We start from the raw sequence: 20,860 nt of genomic DNA on the forward strand, positions 1-20,860 counted from the left end.
TACACTTTTACATACAACTATATCAATACAGAGAAATCAAGTGAGAAAAGTAGATTGGAGTTATATTGGAGTGTATGAAGGAGGTTGAGTATATGACTGAGCAGTGAAGGGTCCCTAAGGAGTATTTATTAGTATTAAGTAGTGGGGATATGACTAGCATGGTAGGAGAATTAATTTGGAAATCTATGAAATTGTGATGCCTATACCTACCTGAATGAAAATGCTCTTGCCACGCTGAAAGAGAACCACCATCTAATTGCCAAATGCAGTTCTTATCTCATTGGGCCACATTAGGGTCAGATAGTATTTACCAGTTGTCATTCAATTGTTATTTTTCATTGACTTCCACCTGATCCTGCTCTTTCAGATTCCTTTTACCTCTGGGTGTTTTCTGTGTCTCTTCTGAGACATCTTCCTTTCCCACCCCCCACCCCCCGCCCAGTACTGAAGTGTCCAAAGGCTATGTCTTTGGCCCTCTTACTTCCCATTCTACTCTTGCTTCGTGGGCCATAACCCACTCCATGACTTTATTCTAATGTTTTCTCAATCTTGATGTTGAGCCCCTTTGACTGTTTTTCTATCCAGACTATATTAAAATGCTTAAAGGATCCTGAATGTCATCTTCTTTCTCAAGCCTTTTTCTCTGGGCACTTCCTGGAATGTCAGCCTTCCTTACAAATTCCTCCACATTGATCAAGGTCTCATTGCTCATTGCATCCTCAGTTATGCACTTCATGGTGCTTTTAGGAGGCAGTGCCTGCATTCCCTCATTGCTATGCCCAAAGGCCATGTTCACTAGTCACTTAAACAGCACTTTCCTTGGAGTTTTTGTAGCAGAGGGCTCTGCTTATTTTCTTCCTATTAGTCTGTGAGTAGACTAGGATTCATCCCTGCTCACTGCTTTATATTGGGCAACCCATTCATAAGAACATTAGAAGTAGATACTCAAACTTCAGTTGTGCCTACAACTGGGAAAGAGAACACATGCCACCCAAACTTGTGAACTTATAGCAGAATTAAATTGATTAAATGAAATTCAATATTATTCATTTTAATTTCCATTTTGTGTAGAATCAAGATGTGCACAAAGGTGACAATGGACAACTTCCTCACAGCTCATCACGAGATGGGACACATCCAGTATGACATGGCATATGCCACCCAACCTTTCCTGCTAAGAAATGGAGCCAATGAAGGGTTCCACGAAGCTGTTGGGGAAATCATGTCACTTTCTGCAGTTACACCTAAGCATCTGAAATCCATTGGTCTTCTGCCACCCAATTTTCATGAAGATAATGGTAATTTTTTTCATGATTAGGGGGTTCATTAGTCCAAGGTGAGCAAAAGTGTTTATTTTCATGTGTATGAGATATTTCCTTTTTTCTACATAAATTATATAATATGTACAGGTAACTAGATATTGATGCTGGTACTAATGTATCAGAACATTCCAATTTGTACTTTTTTTCCCAGGGCTGAGAATTGAATATCAAGCCTTGAGCATGCTAGGAAAATACTCTCAGACTTCACTTGCCTCTCCAGTCCCGGTTTTATATATATTGGTCCAGTTGTGGGGCCTGAACTCTGGGCCTGGGCCCTGTCCCTCAGCTCTTCATCTCAAGGCTAGCTCTCTACCACTTGAGCCACAGCACCACTTCTGGCTTTTTTCTTTTTGCTTATGTGGTGCTGAGGAATTGAAACCAGGGCCTCATGCATGCAAGGCAAGTGCTATACCACTGAGCCACCTTCCCAGCCCCCTGGTTTTATATTTTTAAATGAGGAATAAGAGAATCAACTGAAAGAAAGGTCTTGGGACTCTAAAAATATCTAATAGAAACTGGGTGGGCTTTTTGAAGATGCTGAAATAATCCTTGTCCAAGGTCACGCCTCTAATCAATGTCAGGCTTCTGAGTAGGAGATTCTGTTTCTGGGTAAAAACTTCCCCCAAAGATTAGAACAACAGGAAGAGATTCTACAAAAAAAAACATTTTACCAAGGAGTAAACTAAAGATAAGGGAGGAAAACTAGTTCATAGTCGAAAGCAACATAGTAGCAGATTTAAAAACAGAACCCTGATCTAAAGGCTTTCCCACAGTGTAATGCAAAGCAAAGTGTGGTTTGAATTTGGGGGGATTCTTAAACAATGAGTGATGAAAGCACTCCAAAAATGAGTGGTAAAAGTCACTGAAACCTTTCTATTTTTAGTGAAAGCCATGTTTTAGCTGTAGCTTCCCCTCAGACCCACGTAATTCCTCCAAGTCTTTGAGGCAGCTCACCTTGACCAAGGTGGTCTATTTTGCTTTCTGTGGATGGCTTGGACTGGTGGAACACAAAAATGTTCAAGAGATGTCCATTTGTCAGTGACTATACTATAGTTTTTTTGTAAAAGGGCAATTAGACTTTAATACCTTCTCCTCTTCCATATATTCCTTTGCTCTTGTTTTGCTCTTATGTATGGCACACTGATCAGCTCTACTGGCTGGAACATTTGGTCAATGAGGTTAAGGTCATGAACTCTGTCCTGTCTAGGCAGTTCACTTTGCCTTGATTACTGGCTTCATACCCTTAGTGATCTCACAGGGGCCTGGAAGTAGGCCAATGGAAAGTCACCATGATGTCTTAAAAGCATTTTCAGTTCTTGCTAAGGAAGAGGTAGTACATTTCAAGTCCATTGCACTATTTTGGTTATCTGTGGATTTTATGGGCTGTTTCACCCCTTGTTCTGGGTCTTGAACTCAAGGCCTGGGCTTTGGCCCTTAGCTTTTTCACTCGAAGCTGGAATTGTGCCACTTGAGTCCCGCTTCTAACTTAGGAGTCATGTGGACTTTCCTGCTAGGGTGGCTTTCAATTTTGATCTCCAGAGCTCAGCCTCTTGAATAGGTAGGATTACAGGCATGAGCCAACAGCACATGGCCTGATTGATATTTTTAATTAAATTTATTCCTAGCTACTACATAAAATTGTAATGCTAATTGAGTAACATGACCTCTTGTCACATTATATAATGTTTAAATCAGAGCAAATATATACATATATATACACATATACACACATATAGACATATGTATATGCATATATGTCTATGTGTGTGAATATATATATATTATATATATATATATATATATATATATATATAATCTCCCCACACAGATTTAACATTTTTCTATGGTGCAAATGGTCAAATTATTTTCTCCGTTGTTTGTGTTTTGTTTTTGCAGTGCTTAGGATCAAGCCCAGCACCAGGTACATACTGGGCAAGTGAGTTTTCACTGCTCTATATATCAGCCCTCTTTTAACATTTTGAAATATACAGTACATTATCCTTATCTATACTAGCCTACTGTGTAGTAGCCCAATATTTTTTCCTCTCCCTGGTTTACTGGCTTTGCACCACATCTGCTCATGTTTGCTTATTTACCAAGGGCTCACAGAGGACATTAGGTAGTAGACACTGGACTAGATATACAGTCTTGAATGAGACATTAACAATCACTGCCTTCATGGAGCTTTCAAAAATAAACAGAATGACTGGGAAAGTAGATGAAATAGCCCTAATTAACTCTGGTAAGGAGTCACTTTAAAGAAGACCATGGAAACGAATAAAAGACATAAGGATTAGGGTTAACATTTAGATTTTTATCTATCCATTCGGTTCCAGGGCTTCATCCTACTTCAAATCCCTTAGTTGAAAAGTGAATATATATACAAGTTATTAAGTTCACTGCCAATATTTCCTATGTAATTAAGGGTATCTTGTAGAATAATATCTTCACATTAGGCAAATTATTTTGCACACAAAACATCCATTGAGAGTTTCATCTTGATAATTTCATTTTCTATTTCCTTTTTAGAGACAGAAATAAACTTCTTACTCAAGCAAGCACTCACCATTGTTGCAACGCTGCCCTTCACATTCATGCTAGAGAAGTGGAGGTGGATGGTCTTTAGGGGTGAGATTCCCCAAGAGCAATGGATGAAGACGTGGTGGGAGATGAAGTAAGTCTGTGAATATGGAGTCATCAGTGTTTTCTTATGATTTTGCTGTGTATTTAATAACATTTGAGGCCAGGTGCTAGATGCTCAAGCCTGCCATTTTAGCTACTCAGGAGGCTAAGAGCTGAGGATCTGAAGCTAGCTCAGGTAGGCAAATCTGTATATGAAACTCTTATCAATTATTTACCTCTAAAATACCAGAAATGGAGGTGTGGCTCAAGTGGTAGAACACCAGTCTTGAGCAAAAAAAAAGCTAAGGGACAGCACCCAGGCCGCAATTTCAAGCCCCAATACCAGCATATATGCGCACACACAGGCACACGCGCACGTGCGCGCGCGCACACACACACACACACACACACGACTGACCTCTACAGACATTTGTGCATACACACACGTATACACACACACATACACCTCTATGTCAAGAACACTAGAACCCGCAAATGGCAGAAGGGGCTGAAGACCTAATGCCATCCCCATCAGTCTAACTAATGACTGATGGGAGTTGATAGCCAAATACTTCAGCACCCCTAATCTCAAGGTAGCTAAGTCTTGTGGTAAGTACTCTATAAGAATCATGGAGTTCCTCAGTGGGAATAGGCTCCAATTACCTACCGTAGGAGCTTCCTTGATAACACATCTTTTGCGGTTGGGGTGGGGGACCTACTTTCCTTTCCTGGTCTCATGTCCTTACTTCTTTGCCAGTATACCCTCGAATCCTGTTCCTGAGAGAATGTGTCTAAAATATCTAAAATGACTAGGATTGGGATTCTCAAGGGAAGTTTCATAGTGAGAAAAACTAGGATCTAAGGAGGTAAAATCTTGACAGTTGGTAATAGTAGAATTGTATTCAAGTTAGGGGAATGCTATCACAACATACAGCCACGTCTCCCCCCGCACACACACACCCAAGCTTCCTTTTAGTAAATCTTACTTGAGAAAGGAGTCAGCACTCTGTTTTTAGTATTTGATTATGATTGCAGCTCTCCACAGTGATCTCAGAATTATGAAGGGCAAAGCATTTCTTTTAAACAATGCCAAATACATGGTTACTTTACCTATTTTTCTGTCTAGGGTAATTTTTTATTGCTCTTAATTTTAAAGGGACATAGAATACTTTTATAGTAATTAATTAATACATAGCAACTAAATGTTCACTTAGTCATTCACAAACAGAAACGAGGACTTTCCTTCATGTCCAGTACATGGTACCTACTGTAAAGATGGCCAAGACACAGCCTCACTCTCTAGGAGCTCAGATTTTCAGGACAAGAAGAAGTGCTATGTGAAAAACTACAATATAGAGAAATGGCAAAGAAGGCATAGCTAGAGAAGACTAAGGGAGTTGAAAGTTAAGTATGTTGTAAAGCAAGTGATAGCAGAGGCAGACTTTCTAGAGGAAGGGACATTTCAGCCAGCCTTGGAGAGTAAGCTTTCTATTTTACCAAATGATATCTTCCAAGAGCACAAAAATGTGGTAGGAGTTATTAGGGTAATGGCAGGTGATGTCCTTTATGACTGTATTAGTGTTTTGGAGATTATTTTCCCTTGGTATATTTGGTTGAATGAAAACAATGAGATAATCACAGAGGGCCTTTACTTTCTTATCTTTTCACACCATTGTTATTTCACCTCTCCAGTATAAATCCTGTTGTCTCAAGAAACTGCAGTAGTGGTGAGCAACTCTACCTTCTCATGATAGTAGACTCACAGTTAATGTAGCTCTTCCTTTTATCCCCAAAGGCGAGAGATCGTTGGGGTGGTGGAACCTGTGCCTCATGATGAGACGTACTGTGACCCTGCATCTCTGTTCCATGTTTCTAATGATTTCTCATTCATCCGGTAAATGACCATTTTCTTCTCTCTATTTCACTTGTAGGGTTTAGGGACAACTTGATAAAAAGAAACCAATGGGGCTCAATAAAGTGATAATTCCTTTTCTTTTTCCACTTCTCACTCAATGCTCAAAATAGATGATCAATCTCCATTCAATCCCACGTGGTTAATTGAGTTAAATAAAACTGGAGTGAGATATTTTCTGCATCATCAAAGAATCAGTAGGCTCACAGGGAGACACAGAAGTATTTTCTTTGTCTTCTTCTACCAGCAGAGTTCATCATGTATTCGAAGAACATTTTAACATGAAGTCTAAAAGCCTATTTTCTTTACCTATTAGTAACAGATCTTGAAAAGATAATGTCTGGAAAAGATAATACAAATGTGAGCAGATTCTTAACATAGTAAATAAAAATAACAGAGTAAATAAATAATAAATTTTATTTAACAGTAAAAAAGTGATAATAATGATATATAAAATGAGAATCTGCTAATACATAAATGCAAGTAGATTTTGATGTGTCTACAGAGTTCATATTTAGATCTTTTTGGAAACCAGTAGTTGGTAAGTAGTTCTGTGGTCACTTGGGCACATAATTTCAGTATATGCTCCAATCAGTGACCCTACCATAATCATTAAATATGGAATTTCTTTTCACTGTTTTTTTGTCTTTTGTACAGATATTACACAAGGACCATTTACCAATTCCAGTTTCAAGAAGCCCTTTGTAAAGCAGCTAAATATGAAGGCCCCCTGCACAAATGTGACATCTCAAATTCTGTTGAAGCTGGACATAAGTTGCTGTAAGAAATGCCTCAAGCTGGGCGTGGGTGGCTCATGCCTGTAATCCTAGCTACTCAGGAAGCTGAGATCTGATGAGTCCGTGAGAATCTGATCCCCAATTAACCACCAGAAAGCCAGAAGTGGCACTGTGGCTCAAATGGTAGAACCCTCAACTTGAGCTGAAATGCTCAGGGACAGTGCCCAGGCCCAGAGTTCAAGCCCCATGATTGACAAAAAAAGAAAGAAAGAAAAGAAAAGAAAAGAAAAGAAAAGAAAAGAAAGAAAGAAAGAAAGAAAGAAAGAAAGAAAGAAAGAAAGGAAAAGAAATGCCTCAAAATGTCAAACCTCTTCTAGAACCCAATTATTACTCATTTGAATGTCTAATTTTGAGGGTGATTTTTTCTTTGAGACCTCAAAACTTACTTATACATAGAATAGATGTTTAATTTGTGATTAGACAGAAACATAAGCCATGAAATGTCTGAATAGCCATCTGGTCTATGTCATAACTACAGAGCTCTGTTTGTAGTACTTGGAAGAGATTAGGGCTTAATTCAGCCCTTAGTTTGGATTAGTGGGACATTGGTGGCTCATGCCTAATCTTACCTTCTTGGAAGGCTGAGATCTTGGGATCAAGGCTCAAAGCCAGTCAAGGAAGGAAATTCCATCTCCAATTAACCACAAAAAATCTGGAAGTAGAACTATATTTCCAGTAGTAGAGTGCCAGTCTTGAGCAACAAAGCTAAAGGACTACACCCAGGCCCTGAGTTCAAGCTCCAATATTGGTACAAAAAATAGAGTGAGTCTATCTGTTAATGATTTTAATTTTCTTACCAGCCAGATGCAAATTTAGCTAAATCAAAGAAAAAAACTCTAGGTTATAGATATAAATATATGTACACCTGAAGTTAGTCAAAAAGCCCTGAATAGTCTCTTATTTCCCCTGTAGCAATATGCTGAGACTTGGAAAATCAGAACCCTGGACTTTAGCTTTGGAAAATGTAGTAGGAGCAAAGAATATGGATGTGAGACCACTGCTCAACTACTTTGAGCCACTGTTTATCTGGCTACAAGAACAAAACAAGAATTCTTTCGTGGGGTGGAACACTGCATGGAATCCATGTGAGTACTGAGTTGACACGTTTTGTATCATGCTCTGTCTGCTTCCCTGAGTCTCCTTTGGTCCCAGTCTTATGGTGGCTATGACACATCTGAGTGTATGTTCCCTCTATGTAGAAACCCTTGCTGAGTCTACTTCACATTTTTTTCAAGGCTTTTATTAGTCTCAAATTTACACTACTATAATAGTCTCCACTCCACTTGATTCTTGCTCTTCAAAGACAAATAGAATTTTTATTACTATTACCACTTCTGTCTGGCACTTTCTTATTTCTAGATAATTTGTATGTATTACCATTTTGTTATTGATTTTCAGCTTTAAACCTCCTCTTCCACCTACAATTCCACTTCTATTTCTCATTTTCCCAGTAAAACAGCTATCAATGTCGACAGAGCCAAGCAATAGTCTTTTTTTGGATCATTTCTTATGTGGCCTGTCATAGAGTTTCTATGTGTCTCAATTTTTTTTTGCATACCTAATTTTTCATCTGCATTGTGGTTGCTTTTCCCCAATTCTTCCAACATTATTCTTCTTAGTTTTAGTTTTTTTCCCCCTAGAGATGCCTTTCTTACAGACTTGTATCCTCCTGTCACAATATAAACTACAGTTTTCCTCCTGAGTCAACCCTTTTTGGTGCTCTTGGGATGAATCCACCCATTCCTGTTCCCATGTCTTCTTTCTGGAATTACCCCTTGTCAGAGTACAACGTGTATGTGACTGTCAGAGCAAGGGTCCACAGAGTAGGGGATTAAATGTTCCTTTACCCATTAAAAGTGCCTTTACCCACACCTTCACTTCCATTTCCTTTGTTTTCAGGGCACTATCATCTTCCCAATTGTGCTATACCTGAGTCTCAAACCTCTGTGATTGTGTATCCCTTCTGTCTACACCTCGGGCCATGGCTTCCTATTCCCTGAGAAAGCAATTGCCTTCTCCCATCACTTTCTCATTTTCCAACAGTGTGTTTATACCTTTTAAAACATTGCTTAGCTGAGCACTGGTGGCTCATGCTTGTAATCGTAGCTACTCAGGAAGCTGAGAACTGAGAATCGCCATTCATAGCCAGCCCAGGCAGGAAAGTCTTAGCTGAAGAGCTCCAGGACAGCGATCAGGCCCAGATTTCAAGCCCCGTGACTAAAATAAATAAATAAATAAATAAATAAATACATTTATTAATGGGATCTTGGGAAGGGAGAGAAATAAACATGTGTCAATCTGCCATCTATAACTAGCACTCTGTGATTTCTCTTTAATCAGATAATGACCAAAGCATCAAAGTGAGGATAAGCCTGAAATCAGCTCTTGGAGATAAAGCAGTGAGTATTCTGGGTGGTTTGTTCATGTGTTTCAGTGTATTCTCTTCCTTGAACAGGAGATGGTATACCCATTCCAGTGTGAGCTACACACAGAGGAAACCAAATAGTTCTCTTTAAACTATAACCCATTCTATCTAGGTAATACCTATTTTTTACTTACTACATTGAAGGTGTTATGAAATCAGTGCAACATCATCTAGATAGATCATTAAATATCAAATACTCATCCTTCCCATTGATACTTAACATCATTACTTGTATTCAAGGAAGAAGACATGGTTGTATTTTGAGTCATTTCATTTTAGAAGCATTATGTTTAGATTTGTGTTAGTAAATCATCTATATCCATATCTAGATCGAGATCTAGATAGTTCCTGGCTTTATTCACAGCATTGTCCATGAACTAATCAAGGGCACTTACATCTTTTGATCTGAATCAATCAAATGTAGACTCTCAGGCCCCAGCCTTATGCCTGCCTAATCAGAATCTGCATTTTTTTAACCTCCCTCATGCCTGTAATCCGAGCTATTCAGGAGGCAGAGATCTGAGAATAGTAGTTCAAAGCCAGCCTGGCCAGGAAGGTCCTTTAGACTATTTTGGGGTGTTCTAGTACTGGGGCTTGATCTCAGAGCCTGGACACCATTCTGAGCTATTTTACTTAAGGCTAGTGCTCTACCACTTTGAGCCACAGCTCAAGTTAGTGGAGATAAGAATCGCACGGGCTTTCCTGTCTGAGCTTTGAACTAGTACTTTTGTCTCCAATTAATCACCAAAAAGCCAGAAGTGGAGCTGTGGCTCAGGTGATAGAACATTATCATGGGGAGAAAAAGCTAAAGGACAGCACTCAGTACCGCCACCCCCCAAAAAAAAGTTTTCAAAGCTCTTTGGGTGATTCTAATTCCAGTAAAGTTTCATAACCAATGACTTAGTGATATATTTTGGGGTAACAAAGTGTTTTATTGAAAATCCTATTACCTCTTTATACGAATTAATTTAATTAGCTATTATTCTCTCCTGAATCTCTATCTCAGGTAACTTACCCTGAGGAAGTATATTAGTAACTTTGATTTAGGAAAGAAGAGAGGACAGATAGTCTCAGACAAATGGGGATCAAAGACCTAAATGGGGTGTGGCAACATGACAGCTTTGCAAGTTTCCAAGTTGTCCTAGAACTTTCAGATAAAACAGTCCAAGGTGCTATAGAAAATTACTTTCTCATTGCAAAAATCCAAAGATTGCATTTCTACCCTTTTGCTGATCCTAAGAATTAAAATATTGCTCAAGATTCAACAGTACTTCTAGGATAATTCTAATAGTTATGTAAGACATGGAAATATAGGTAGCACAGGTATAGAAAACTTTAAGAAAATAACCATAGAAAATTTTAAGAAAATAACGGTAAAAATAGAAGTTCACTGCTTTACAAACTCCTGCTCCCATTTATTAATAATTGTTAAATGTCCTTGAACTTACTTATTTTTGTCATAGTTATATTAGCTCTTCATTGGCCTAATGACTTTTAACTACTCCTGAAAGATCAAAATCCTTTTCAATGATCATCTGTTTTTCTTTTGTCTATATTCATGTTCATGTTCCCTTTCTATGTATCAGAGATTGGTAGTCTTCAGCTGGTTTGATGGTTTAATGCCCTAAGGCCAATTTATCAAGTTGAGGGGAACCAAACTTAACCTTTAGTGTGTATGCACATCAGAACAAAACCAGCTGCCCATTCCAGCCAATTAGTGGCAAACTTCAACCTAGTCTATGGCATTATTTCAAAATTCATCATTAATTGTTTTAATATAAAAGCAATAACATGGATATTATTAATCACAATATCAATAGTATTATTGCTACTCTTTTTTTTTGGTTGGTCATGGGGTCTGAACTCTGGACCTGGGTGTTGTCTCTCAGCTCTTCAACTCAGGGCTAGTGCTCTACCCCTTGAACCACAGCGCCACTTCCAGCTTTTTCTGCTTATGTGGTGCTGAGGAATCGAACGCAGGGCCTCATGCATACAAGGCAAGCGCTCTACCACTGAGCCACCTTCCCAGCCCCATATTGCTACTCTTAAAACAACTCCATCCTCCCCAAACTTGGGTGAAATCAAGCTGAAGTAAAAATGATATTTTTTAGACAATTTCAACACAATGTAATAAATGTTATAAACAAATGCATAAGAACAACTGTCTGGAAGTGTAATTTCTCAGTTACACTTCCTGGAACATTTCCTTTTTTAAATTAAATTTAATTTTGATATTGTTCTTGATTCTGGTACCCTGTATCTTGTACATACCTTTATCTGATTTGGGGACGGGAAAGGGAATAACAAAATAATGAAACAAAGGACAAAGGGTGAAACAATGCAACAGTGATACTCACAAGACACTATGTTAGAAATAAACTTTACAATTTTTGTGGGGGATGGGAGGGAGAGGGAAAGTTGGAGAAAAATGAGGGAGGGAGTTACAATGTTTGACAAATGTACTCATTTACCTTACTTATGTAACTGTAAAAGTGACATTGTTTTGTGAGGTCATGATTCTTTTTGTCTGAAGGGAAAGTAGAAATGCAAATCTGCTGCTGCCTCCTGCTGGAGAAAAGAGTCAATGCTACTTTTTCTTTGTCTTTTAATACACAAGACCTTCAGAATTGGAAAACAAGTTTACCCCTCTGTTCACAGGGACTCCCACCCATAGTCCTGTCTTTAGAGAGCTTATTTGAATTTAGATCAAATCAAAGAAGGAAAGACAGTGAGACCAATGGTTGCTCAAGGAACAGCATTAGCCACCCACCCAAGAGCTTCTTCGTGATGAAGTCTCTTCATTCTCAGCCCCACAGTCTGAATCAGGAGCTGAGGGTCTTTTAAGCAGTCCTCCATGTATTGCTGGGGCCCATGAACACTGGAAGTCACTGATACAATGAATAGCTAAAGTCCTTGGGATGGTAACAATAAGGCTTAACAAGTACTTGGTTTAAAAAATCTGTCCTCTGATCCTTTCTGAGCAGTATCTTTTTTTCTGAATTTGCAGTATGAATGGAACGACAACGAAATGTATTTGTTCCAGTCATCTGTTGCATATGCTCTGAGAAAGTATTTTTCAGCAACCCAAAACCAGACAATTCCTTTTCGGTGAGTTCATTTGCTGGGTTCACACGTTCTCTAGCCAGCAATTCTCTTATTCTCAAGTCTGAGGTGATACTCTGCTTAAGCGTTATTTTAAGTTAAATTAATAATAATAATAATTTAGAATAATAATAATGATATCATAATTTCTCTAAGGAAGATTAGGAAACATTTCCCAATGACTTTTAGATGTCTTTTGCATCCTAGAATTTGGGACCACCCTATTTAGGGATGGTTGTGGTTTATTTGACTTGGAAATGACAAGGACAATGTTCTTATTAAACATCTTGTGCCCTCAGCTCCTTAGAGTAGAAAGGAAAAAAAGATTATAATTTCTACCTTCATTATTAATGTGTATATAAGTGAATACAATAGAATCCTATGGAAATATGTGTGTTATAAGTGAATAAATAGAATTCCATAGAAATACGTGCTAAGGAGAAATATACAATAGGAAGAGTCAGGGAGAACTGGTGTGTGTGTGTGTGTGTGTGTGTGTGTGTGTGTGTGTGTGTGTGTGTGTGTGTGTGTGTGTGTGTGTGTGTGTGTGTGTGAGTTCACTTTTAACCAGAATGGTCAGAAAAGACCTTAGTGATATTTGAGCAAGTATATGAATCAGGAGAGAGACTCAGTGAGGCAGACAATGGGAGAAGCAGATTCAGCTGGTGTCAGCAGCAAGCACATACTCTGAAGGAGGACTTTGCTCACCTGTTGAAGGAACAGCAACAAGGCCATGGTGGTTAGAGCAGAGTCTAGAAGACAAGTAGGAGGTTATGGGTAGGGGTGAGCAATGAAAAGTCATGTGGGCCTTGAAGGTCATTTTAAGAACTTTGTTTTTTTATTCTTAGAAAACAGGACTATTGGCCATGTGATCTGCTTTAGTTTCACTAGGATTATGGCAACTATGTGGGCACTGTCTTTTTTTTAAAAAATCATATTCTGTAGTAAATCTTACTTTCACCTTCCCCCATGGGTGAAATGTTGTTTTATAATCTTAGGAGGGGCTGGATTAGAGAGCATCAACACACCACCTCTTTTGATGGCACTGACCCATGTCTGTCCGCCATATCTTTTTCATGACAGTCCTAGGTTACCAATTCCTTGCGGATTCTCTCAATGTTTTCACCTGGAAATTTTGCTATCATTGGAAAAAATGTGGCTTTGTATGATGCAGAATTACCATTGGATAGTATAACTTCTATGTAGGTGCTTCCATGTGCTTCAAGAAGTGTTCATTTGTTTGAACAATGATGTTTTCCATTGTTCACTGTGTCTCACATCTCTGTCTTACACTCCTCTCCAAAATCTCTGTTCCATGAGTACAGAAAGTATCATTCTCTTTATTGTGTTCTTTGGGTCACAGGGAAAATGTTTCTTTTGTTTTTCCACAGGGAGGAGAATGTGAAGGTAGAGAATTTGACACAAAGGATCTCCTTCACATTCTATGTTACTATGCCTAATAACTCATCTGACATCATCCCTCGAGATGAAGTGGAAGCGGCTATCAGGTGACATTTTGATTTCAAACAAACCAATAAGGACAAAGGGATTAGCAAATGTAACAACCATTGCTAGCATTTAGTGTGCAGGTGTTGTTCTGTCCCTTCTACATGTTTTACCTTATCCCCAAACCTGTGTTTCAATTTCAGAAGAATCCAGCATCAGGAGAACTATCTTGCTTTTACATTTTCTCAGATCTAGACCCTTAAGACAAGGACTTAAGTAGTTTATTTGGGAAGCACTAATAAAAATATAGATAGGAGGAAGAGAGGAAAAAGCAGACACTAATTGTATCTTGTCAAGAACTTCCCACTGTCAGCAGCTAGAGCTCAATCCTGCTGGGTAACTATAGAACACTGTGCAGAATGTGCCTCCGGATTGTTTCTGGCCTGTGAATGGGGCAGGTTTTTTAGTCTGACAATGCAGATGGTGGCTGATGGAAGTGTGGCGAGCATCGTGGAGAACAGTCAATGGATAGTTATTACCACGATATGTTGTAGGAACATTGATTTAGGGTTGATTTAACTGCCCAAAGCCTCTAAGAAGGTATATACGAAGAGGATTCCTGAAGCTGTGGCTATCCTCCATACTTGGATGGGGACTTATATGAGCAGCAAGAGCTTAGAAGAAATCATTTTCCCCCAGTTTGTCTCAGCACTTTTGCAAAAGACAGCCGAGGTGGAAAATGGATAGCACTGATAGATGATTCCCCCTTGTCATTACCAAAGGCCTTATATACTGAGCAGCTCACTAAGTGGCACCTGTGCAGTGTGTGTCTAGAAAAATCTAGCTGGGTTGAGGTGTATGACACAACCATGCTGGGCATTCCTGTCTTCCAAAGACTCCTGTCTGTCTTAAGAGAAAACGCTGGCTAAGATGGCGAAAGAGCCTCACCCTCCAAGATACGTGGCTACAAGCTGTAGGGGATGTGAAACTTCATTTCCAGAATGACTTGAAAAACAGGCCCTTGAGTTTGCAAGGGGTTGCTTGGCTAATACTGTTTTGACCTCTTTCTTTCTCTGCTGGAATGTGACTGCCTGGCCTGGGCTCTACCTAGGGTATTAAGATGTGATGCCAGAGACTTAGGTCTTTAATCCAGAATGGTCTCTATTTCACTGTTTTTGTCTTAAATATTCATTCCTTGTTTCTCCGTAATGTATATCCATTTCCCATCCTGGTGCTGGAGAGTCTGGCAAAGGTCTTTCTGTATGCTAGTCCTCAGTGATGTTTTAAAATGGCAATACCTATTACTTGGAAAATTCTCCTATAGGGACTTGGGTATAGACATGATTTATTTGTAGAAGAGAAGTATTCAACTATCCTTTCCCATTACTTTATATATAGTCAGTGTAGACATACTCTAACCAACATGAAAACCTTCCAAATAAGCTAACTTGGGGTTTAAAGCACAGTCATCACAGTTGAACAGGTTTTCCTCATTTCCAAATTGCCACATTTGCAGCTTAGCCTTCCAAGGAGGCTGTTGATGAGCGTCATTTAGGTTGAAATTATGAAAGATGTCTGATTATCAGACATTCCCATGTGTACTTTGATTTCTTTTTCTTTCGTTCTTTTGTGTCAGTCCTGAGGCTTGAACTCCAGACCTGGACACTGTCCCTGAGCTTTCTTAATTTTTTTTTTCCTCAAGGCTCACACTCTGTCACGTGAGCCACATCTCCACTTCCAACTTCTTGGTCATTCATTAGAATTAAGATTCTCATGGACTTTCCTGCCCAGGATTGAGCCTCCATCCTCACATTTCAGCCCCCTGAATAGCTAGGATTATAGGCCTGCACCACCCATGACCAGCTCTACCTTGATTTCTTTATTATTTTCATTGTAAATGACTAAATACAACTTCATTTTGCTTAAGTGTCCTCTTTTCTGTGTTTTGCTTTTGTGACTAGGATGTCCCGAGGTCGTATTAATAATATTTTCTGCCTGGATGATAACAGCCTGGAGTTTCTGGGCATTAATCCAACACTTGGACCTCCTTACCAGCCACCTGTCACTGTATGGCTGATTGCTTTTGGAGTTGTCATGGGACTGGTAGTGATTGGCCTTGTTTTCCTGATCGTTGTTGGGATCAGAGAACGAAGGAAGTAAGTACCCTTTCCTAGAATTATCTCTATCTGAAAAGAGGAATATTTAGGGAATACTCAATGGAAGAATTTGCCACAAGGTACAGGATCGCAGTTGTAAACCAACCAGGGCAGGATAGTCTGTAACTCTTATCTCCAATAAACTACTTTGAAAAATCTAGAAGTGGCACCATGGCTTAAGAAGTTGAGTGCTAGCCTTGAGCACAGACAGACTCAGGGACAGAGCCCAGGCCTTGAATTCAAGTCCCAAGACTGATAAAAAATGAGAGAGAGAGAGAGAGAGAGAGAGAGAGAGAGAGAGAGAGAGAGAGAGAGAGAGAGAGAGAGAGAGAGAGAGAGAGACAGAGACAGAGACAGAGACAGAGACAGAGACAGAGACAGAGACAGAGACAGAGACAGAGAGACAGAGAGAGAGACAGAGAGAGAGAGACAGAGAGAGAGACAGAGAGAGAGAGACAGAGAGAGAGACAGAGAGAGAGAGACAGAGAGAGACAGAGAGACAGAGAGACAGAGAGAGACAGAGAGACAGAGAGACAGAAAGACAGAGAGACAGACAGAGACAGAGACAGAGACAGAGAGACAGAGAGAGAGACAGAGAGAGTGAGAGAGAGGAAGAGAAAAAGAAAAAGAAAAAGAAAAAGGAAAGAAAGGAAGGAAAAGAAAGAAGGAAGGAATTTTGCTCCTAAATATTCAGATGTATGTCCCCTAGCAAGTTAGCAGATACCATCAGCATTTTGCCTTCCTAGCAAGTCCACATAGTGGATACATAGCCTGGAGTTTATTAGCATGCTGTAGTAAACTCCATCTCAGCCACAGTCATTCCCCTAGTTAGGAGAGGCACTGAAACTCAGCAGGGGTGACATCTAAGTGGCCCCAGGGGATTATCCTCATTGCATAGTCCTCCTTAGTCTACAAGTGACCCCAGAGACTGGATTGGCGATGGATGTGAGCTGCTCAAGAATGAGCTCTAAGATTTGCTTCAAACTGCTATTCCCTTTTGCTTCTTTGGATCATTGAAACTCCATGAAATTGTAGTGCATGGACAGGTATCTCCAACTTGGAGTTATAATGCAATCTTTCCATACATGCACACAATGTACCCTGATTAAACTCACTCCCTCAACCACTCCCCTCCACCCCCTACTCCTTGATTGAGCATTTCAATTATTGCACATCTGATTGCTAGTGTTGCTTTGCCACTAGATTTTTTTCTGACTCTGAGAAATAATTGACTCTGATTTTGTTAAGCATATGAAATAGATTAACAGTATTTTACAACACCTACCAAAGCTCTATGTATACTTTCTGTTCTCTCTTTCTCTTTCTTTCTTTCTTTCTTTCTTTCTTTCTTTCTTTCTTTCTTTCTTTCTTTCTTTCTTTCTTTCTTTCTTTCTCTTTCTTTCTTTCTTTCTTTCTTTCTTTCTTTCTTTCTTTCTTTCTTTCTTTCTTTCTTTCTTTCTTTCTTTCTCTCTCTCTATCTTTCTTCTTTCTTTCTCTCTCTCTCTCTTTCTTTCTTTCCTTCTTTTTCTCTCTTCTTCCTCCCATCCATCCATCCATCCATCCTTCCTTCCTTCCTTCCTTCTTCCTTCTTCCTTCTTTCCTTCCTTCCTTCTCTACCCCCTCTCTTTCTCTCTTTCTTTCATTTTTTGTCAGTACTAGGGCTTGAACTCAGGGCCTGGGCTCTGTTCCTGAGTCTGTCTGTGCTCAAGGCTAGCGCTCTACCACTTGAGACATGGAGCCACTTCTAGCTTTTGTGGAGTAGTTTATTGGAGATAAGAGTTACAGACTATCCTGCCCTGCTAGTTCCCAACTGCGATCCTCAGATCTCAACCTCCTGAGTAGCTAGAATTAAAGGTGTGAGCCTCTGGCATCCAGCTTTCCTTCTTTTTTCTTTTTCTTTTCTTTAGTTCTTTTTTTTTTTTTTTTTTTTTTGCAATACAGGAGTTTGAACTCAGAGTCTTGTGCTTGCTAGGCAGGCAGGCACTTTACCTCTTGAGCCATACTCACAGCCCTTCCTTTTTGCTTTAGTTGTTTTTAAGATAAGGTGTCATGCTTACGTGTGTTACTTTGCATGGCTACTTTGTTGAGAAGAGCCTCAAATCATGATCCTCCCAACCTCTATCTCCCACGTAGCTGGGATTACAGATATGAGCCACTGCACATGGCTTTATGTTCTACATACTTTATCTTCTAGTTAGCATGTTTTATTTTATACATTTTTATTTTACCTAACTTACACATTCTTATCTTCTACTTAGCATGTTTTGAGAACCTCCCATATTAGTTACATGAAGAGACTTTCTGTTTGCTGGGAATATAGTTTCTTATTTTATGGATCAATCATAATTTTGTTAACTTGTCCTCCACGAATTGACATTTATTGCCTGTGTCTACTTTAAAAGAGTATGATGACTTGATATAGGTCATTCCTTTTGGGCATCAGTTTAGCTGAGCAGCAGAAACACAGTGTTGAAGCCAATGTGGACTTCTAATTTTGGTGACTATTATTCCCTAATGGACTTCAATAGAGACTCAGTGAGTACATACTTGTATCATCCATTCACAAGTGGTCCTGTTTTCCCAAATAGGCATCCTTACACAGGATGTGACCAAAATCCTGACGCAGCTGGTTAATGCAAAGTGCCCTTCGAACATTACATCAAGGTGACTTTGTTTTCTTTAACAGGAGATCTGAAATAAGAAGGGAAGACAATCCCTATGCCTCGGTGGACATCAGTAAAGGAGAAATGAATCCAGGATTCCAGAACACTGAGGATGTCCAGACATCATTTTAGATAAACTCTTTTATTTCCTGAGATAATTTTTACTAAATAAAATGATAAAGATATCATTAAATGTCAAAACTCTGCCTCTGTTCAGGAAAAGTTGTCCAGAGACAACCTGACTGAGCAGTGAGCTCCCAGTGTTTATTTCTGCCTCAACACTTCTCTTTCCTATTAGACATCTTTATACTAGAGTAAAATAGGCAAAGCATATCGCTGGCCTCACAGGGCTGTTGGGAATGAAGGGAAGTGGAATGGAGGGGGACAAAGGAACAATGGCTATTGCAAAAAGGGAGATGTATCATGGGTGTGACTGTCACACATTGTTTGAAATCTGTGGTTTCAGGGATGGAGACTGGTGAATACTGTTCACCTGAATTGAATCCAAGTCATTTGTGACAGTTATGGTTAGAATGCACCATGATGGCGTCAAGGTGGCAAGTCTAAAGGAGAAAGAGAATCCAGAGATCGGGTAGAGGAGATTGCCTTTTCCTGACAGTACAAACCTGACACAGGGGTTTCCATGAACTCATGTGAGCTTGCCTGTTAGAATCTTACCACCATTATTTTCTATCTGGGGTGAGTGGAAATTCCAAGCAAATGTTCCCCCTCTAAAGTGGATCTTTTGTATTAACCCACAGTGTGTGAGGCATGCTGCACACAAAGTAGACATTCAATAAATACTTACTTGATTTATACACTTTGATGGTCTTTTGAGCACTTGTATACTGGGGCCCCTGCTCATCCTGTCTGCTTTTTACATTGATATACAAAATTATAGTGTGATTATCTGTGATCTTTGACATTCTAAATATGTTGGCATGTTTCCTAAATTCTTAGATTGCCTTATTGGACAAAATAGTTGTTAAATCATTCAAAAAGATTTGTGTCCAGATATATTATCAAATCAGAACTGAGTACTGCTTTGTATTTCTAGAGTACCTAGCTTAGTTCAGAGCACAATATCTACTATATACTTGAAGAATGATTAATACTAGATTAAAGAGATTAATACATCCAAATTCTACTCATTAAGTTGCAATATATGCTAACTTCACTGGAGTGATTTTAAACTTAACAGATTCACTATAATCATGGTAATAGTGGATCAATTAGTCACTACAGAAGAGAATGAAGTAGCCTCCTGATAACTAAATCAGGCTGGGTAATAACTAAGGTGTATGAATCTCAGATAGAGTTCTTTGTCTGTATACAAAATCCATGACCCCCATGGTCAAGCTTCCATATTATCATCTATCTACTTTACCATCATGCCAGATGTTGGGCCTACAGCACAGAGCATCATAAACCCATATATACTCCTTATTTACATTCCCATTTCATAACACCTTTTTCTCCAATCCATGAGGAAAATATTACGCCAAGCTACTGTTATGGAAACAACCCTTTAAACAGCCACAGTCTCTTTATGGAGTTCTAATTCCTAGTATTGGTTTAACACAATGTAAAGGTTACCTCTATAGGGATCAAATGTACCACCTAACACCTTCAAAAGAGCTTCCCCAACTATGGCAGAGGATGAGTGGTCAATGGGCACATGACAATGACAGTCTCCATTTGAAACACAGAAATTAGAACAACATGCTGGTTTTCACACACACACACACACACACACACACACACACACACACACACACCTATTCACAAAGCATGTACAAAACAGTGTGATCCTCATCTCTGTCCACCAGGAGAAGCTTGTGGTCCTACTACTAAGGCACTAGCATCTTCTGAGAGAATGGAGATTCTACAGAGAGGGATCTGTACCTGGGTGTAGGATGAGAGTTGCCAAACTATGATGCCTGGCCAAATTCTTTCCATCACCTGTTTTTGTATGGCCTGTGGGCTAAGAAGGATTTTTGTGGGTTTTTTTCATGTTTGGGAAAAAAGTGGTTTCATGACACATGAAAATGATATAGAATTCAATTTTCAATGACGATAAGTAACATTTTATTGGAGTACAGCCATACCCATTCATTTTCATATTGTCTATGAGTGCTTTTGTGCTACACAGAAGAGGGAAGTACTTCACATTCAGATGGCATGGCCCACAGCGCCTTTTTGTATGCAGACATCACTGACACCTGGGATAGGAGGAAGTAAGTATTAGATGAAATTACAAATGTGAAAAAACATTGTGGAGCTCAGAAACCTAAGGAAGGTTTATTTATACAATCTAAAGCTGTGAAGTGAGTATTTCCTTCTTGGGAAGAAAGGCCCAAGACTGACAGGAGAAGGAATCAAGGCAGAAAGGCTAGGTGCAACCTTTCACTTTCT

At 39.3% G+C, this 20,860-nt stretch overlaps 1 protein-coding gene across 1 annotated transcript in view; it reads left to right on the forward strand.

Annotated features, from left to right (window-relative positions):
* The window catches only part of Ace2 (angiotensin converting enzyme 2), a 46,302-nt gene extending 27,037 nt beyond the window's left edge, over nt 1-19,265 (forward strand). The window contains exons 11-20 of the mRNA XM_070040832.1: nt 1,072-1,298; nt 3,852-3,996; nt 5,740-5,838; nt 6,514-6,636; nt 7,566-7,738; nt 8,994-9,052; nt 12,086-12,186; nt 13,572-13,688; nt 15,588-15,782; nt 18,469-19,265. Coding sequence (XP_069896933.1) covers nt 1,072-1,298; nt 3,852-3,996; nt 5,740-5,838; nt 6,514-6,636; nt 7,566-7,738; nt 8,994-9,052; nt 12,086-12,186; nt 13,572-13,688; nt 15,588-15,782; nt 18,469-18,577 — 1,348 coding nt within the window. The 3' untranslated portion in view covers nt 18,578-19,265. The remainder of the gene's footprint in view (nt 1-1,071; nt 1,299-3,851; nt 3,997-5,739; nt 5,839-6,513; nt 6,637-7,565; nt 7,739-8,993; nt 9,053-12,085; nt 12,187-13,571; nt 13,689-15,587; nt 15,783-18,468) is intronic.
* Nucleotides 19,266-20,860: the final 1,595 nt, after the last annotated feature.

This window comes from Dipodomys merriami, unplaced genomic scaffold, assembly GCF_024711535.1.
Source record: "Dipodomys merriami isolate MVZ:Mamm:240054 unplaced genomic scaffold, mDipMer1.0.p SCAF_3, whole genome shotgun sequence".
In the NCBI taxonomy this organism is placed as follows: domain Eukaryota; kingdom Metazoa; phylum Chordata; class Mammalia; order Rodentia; family Heteromyidae; genus Dipodomys; species Dipodomys merriami.